Source organism: Propithecus coquereli, unplaced genomic scaffold (genome assembly GCF_000956105.1).
Source record: "Propithecus coquereli isolate 6110/MARCELLA unplaced genomic scaffold, Pcoq_1.0 Scaffold137, whole genome shotgun sequence".
Lineage (NCBI taxonomy): Eukaryota > Metazoa > Chordata > Mammalia > Primates > Indriidae > Propithecus > Propithecus coquereli.
Window position 1 is genome coordinate 3,391,158 of NW_012137969.1, and position 1,373 is coordinate 3,392,530.

At 43.6% G+C, this 1,373-nt stretch overlaps 1 protein-coding gene across 1 annotated transcript in view; it reads right to left on the reverse strand.

Annotated features, from left to right (window-relative positions):
• LOC105805937 (zinc finger protein OZF-like) overlaps nucleotides 1-1,373 on the reverse strand; it is a 20,523-nt gene that overhangs the window by 12,295 nt on the left and 6,855 nt on the right. The window contains 1 exon segment of the mRNA XM_012638904.1: nucleotides 37-78. Within this exon segment, the coding sequence (XP_012494358.1) occupies nucleotides 37-78 (42 nt within the window).

Genomic DNA, 1,373 nt, shown 5'->3' on the forward strand with positions numbered 1-1,373 from the left:
AAAATAAAGTGTAGTATAAGGAAATGCCACACTCACCTGTGACATGGTTCTTCTCTGCTGTTCTGGGAAAGCAGACACCTGTGAAGGTAGACATCAGGGTGGGGGAGAGAGGATGTGAGAGGCCAGGCTTACCTGGTGGCCTCCCAAGCACCTGCCGGGACACCCCAGGCACACGTGCAAAGAGCCCCGAGGGAGCCCCATTATCAGAGCGAAATCCTCACCTTCGAAATGTGATGGGGACCTAATCTTGTGAGGCTTGAACTTGACTTTTTCTTTTTTTTCACTTATTGAATATGTATATCCGTGTCCCGGTAACCAACATGCAATTTACTACAAACCCCCCACACACACCCAGAAATGTAATTAACAGAAATTTATTCTCAAGAAACAATCATGAGTTTGGGCAAAGATTTAGTTGCCAAGAGATTTATTACAGTTTGGTAAAAACCTTAAAAAAACAGAAATAACTAAATATCCAACTTTAGAGGACTAGTTAAATAAATACACAACATCCAAAGGGAAAAAAATTGTGTAGTTAATAAAAGTAAAACCATAGGAAACTATCTGATAGCATATGGGAGAAAACTTATTTGCTGCAATACACAGACACACGCCCGCACGCTCACGCGATAACCTCTGAAATGACGTAAGACAAAATGCTTGTAGTAGTTAAAGCATTGGGGAGTAAGATACAATGCTTACAATGCTTTGGGGAGTAAGATAATGATCACGTTTAAATTTTCTTCTTGGCACTTAGATGAATTTCTGAGCTTTTCTATGACAAACAGATATTTCAGATATGATCATTTTTTAAAGTTATTTCAAAAATATTTATAGCCTACCAGTCTTCCAACCAAAAGCTTTTACCACCAGCCCTGCCCTTGGCATTGAGGAAATTCACAGGAAAATATAAAAATGGGTTCTTACAGGCAGAGGTCATTAAATGGAGGATAGCTGAGGCAACTGGAGGTTTATTAACATGGGGCTCTCCATTCTACCCCCGAAGCCTGCTAAGTTTTGTCCTCTCATGGCTGCAGTTTGTCAAACTTATTAAGAATCAGTCTGGCCAAACTGAGCTATCTCTGCCCAGGAAGTGGTCCTGGTCTGGCTCTGCCACTTACAAAAAATATGGGGCCAGATTTGAGGATTTTGGTGCCCTCCCCTCCTTTTTTCACTTCCCAGGAAGCAGGAGGGCTCCGAAACAAACGTGCTGCAGCCAGAAGCACCAGCCAGCCCCACGCCCATCCCTCCTGAGCAGACCCAAGGCTAACCTCAGGAGTGGTCCCTTCAGGACAGACAGGCCAGAGTCAGCAAGGTCACCCAGTTGGCCTTGGGCCCTGAGTTGGATCCAAGAATTCTGCAGAGACATTAAA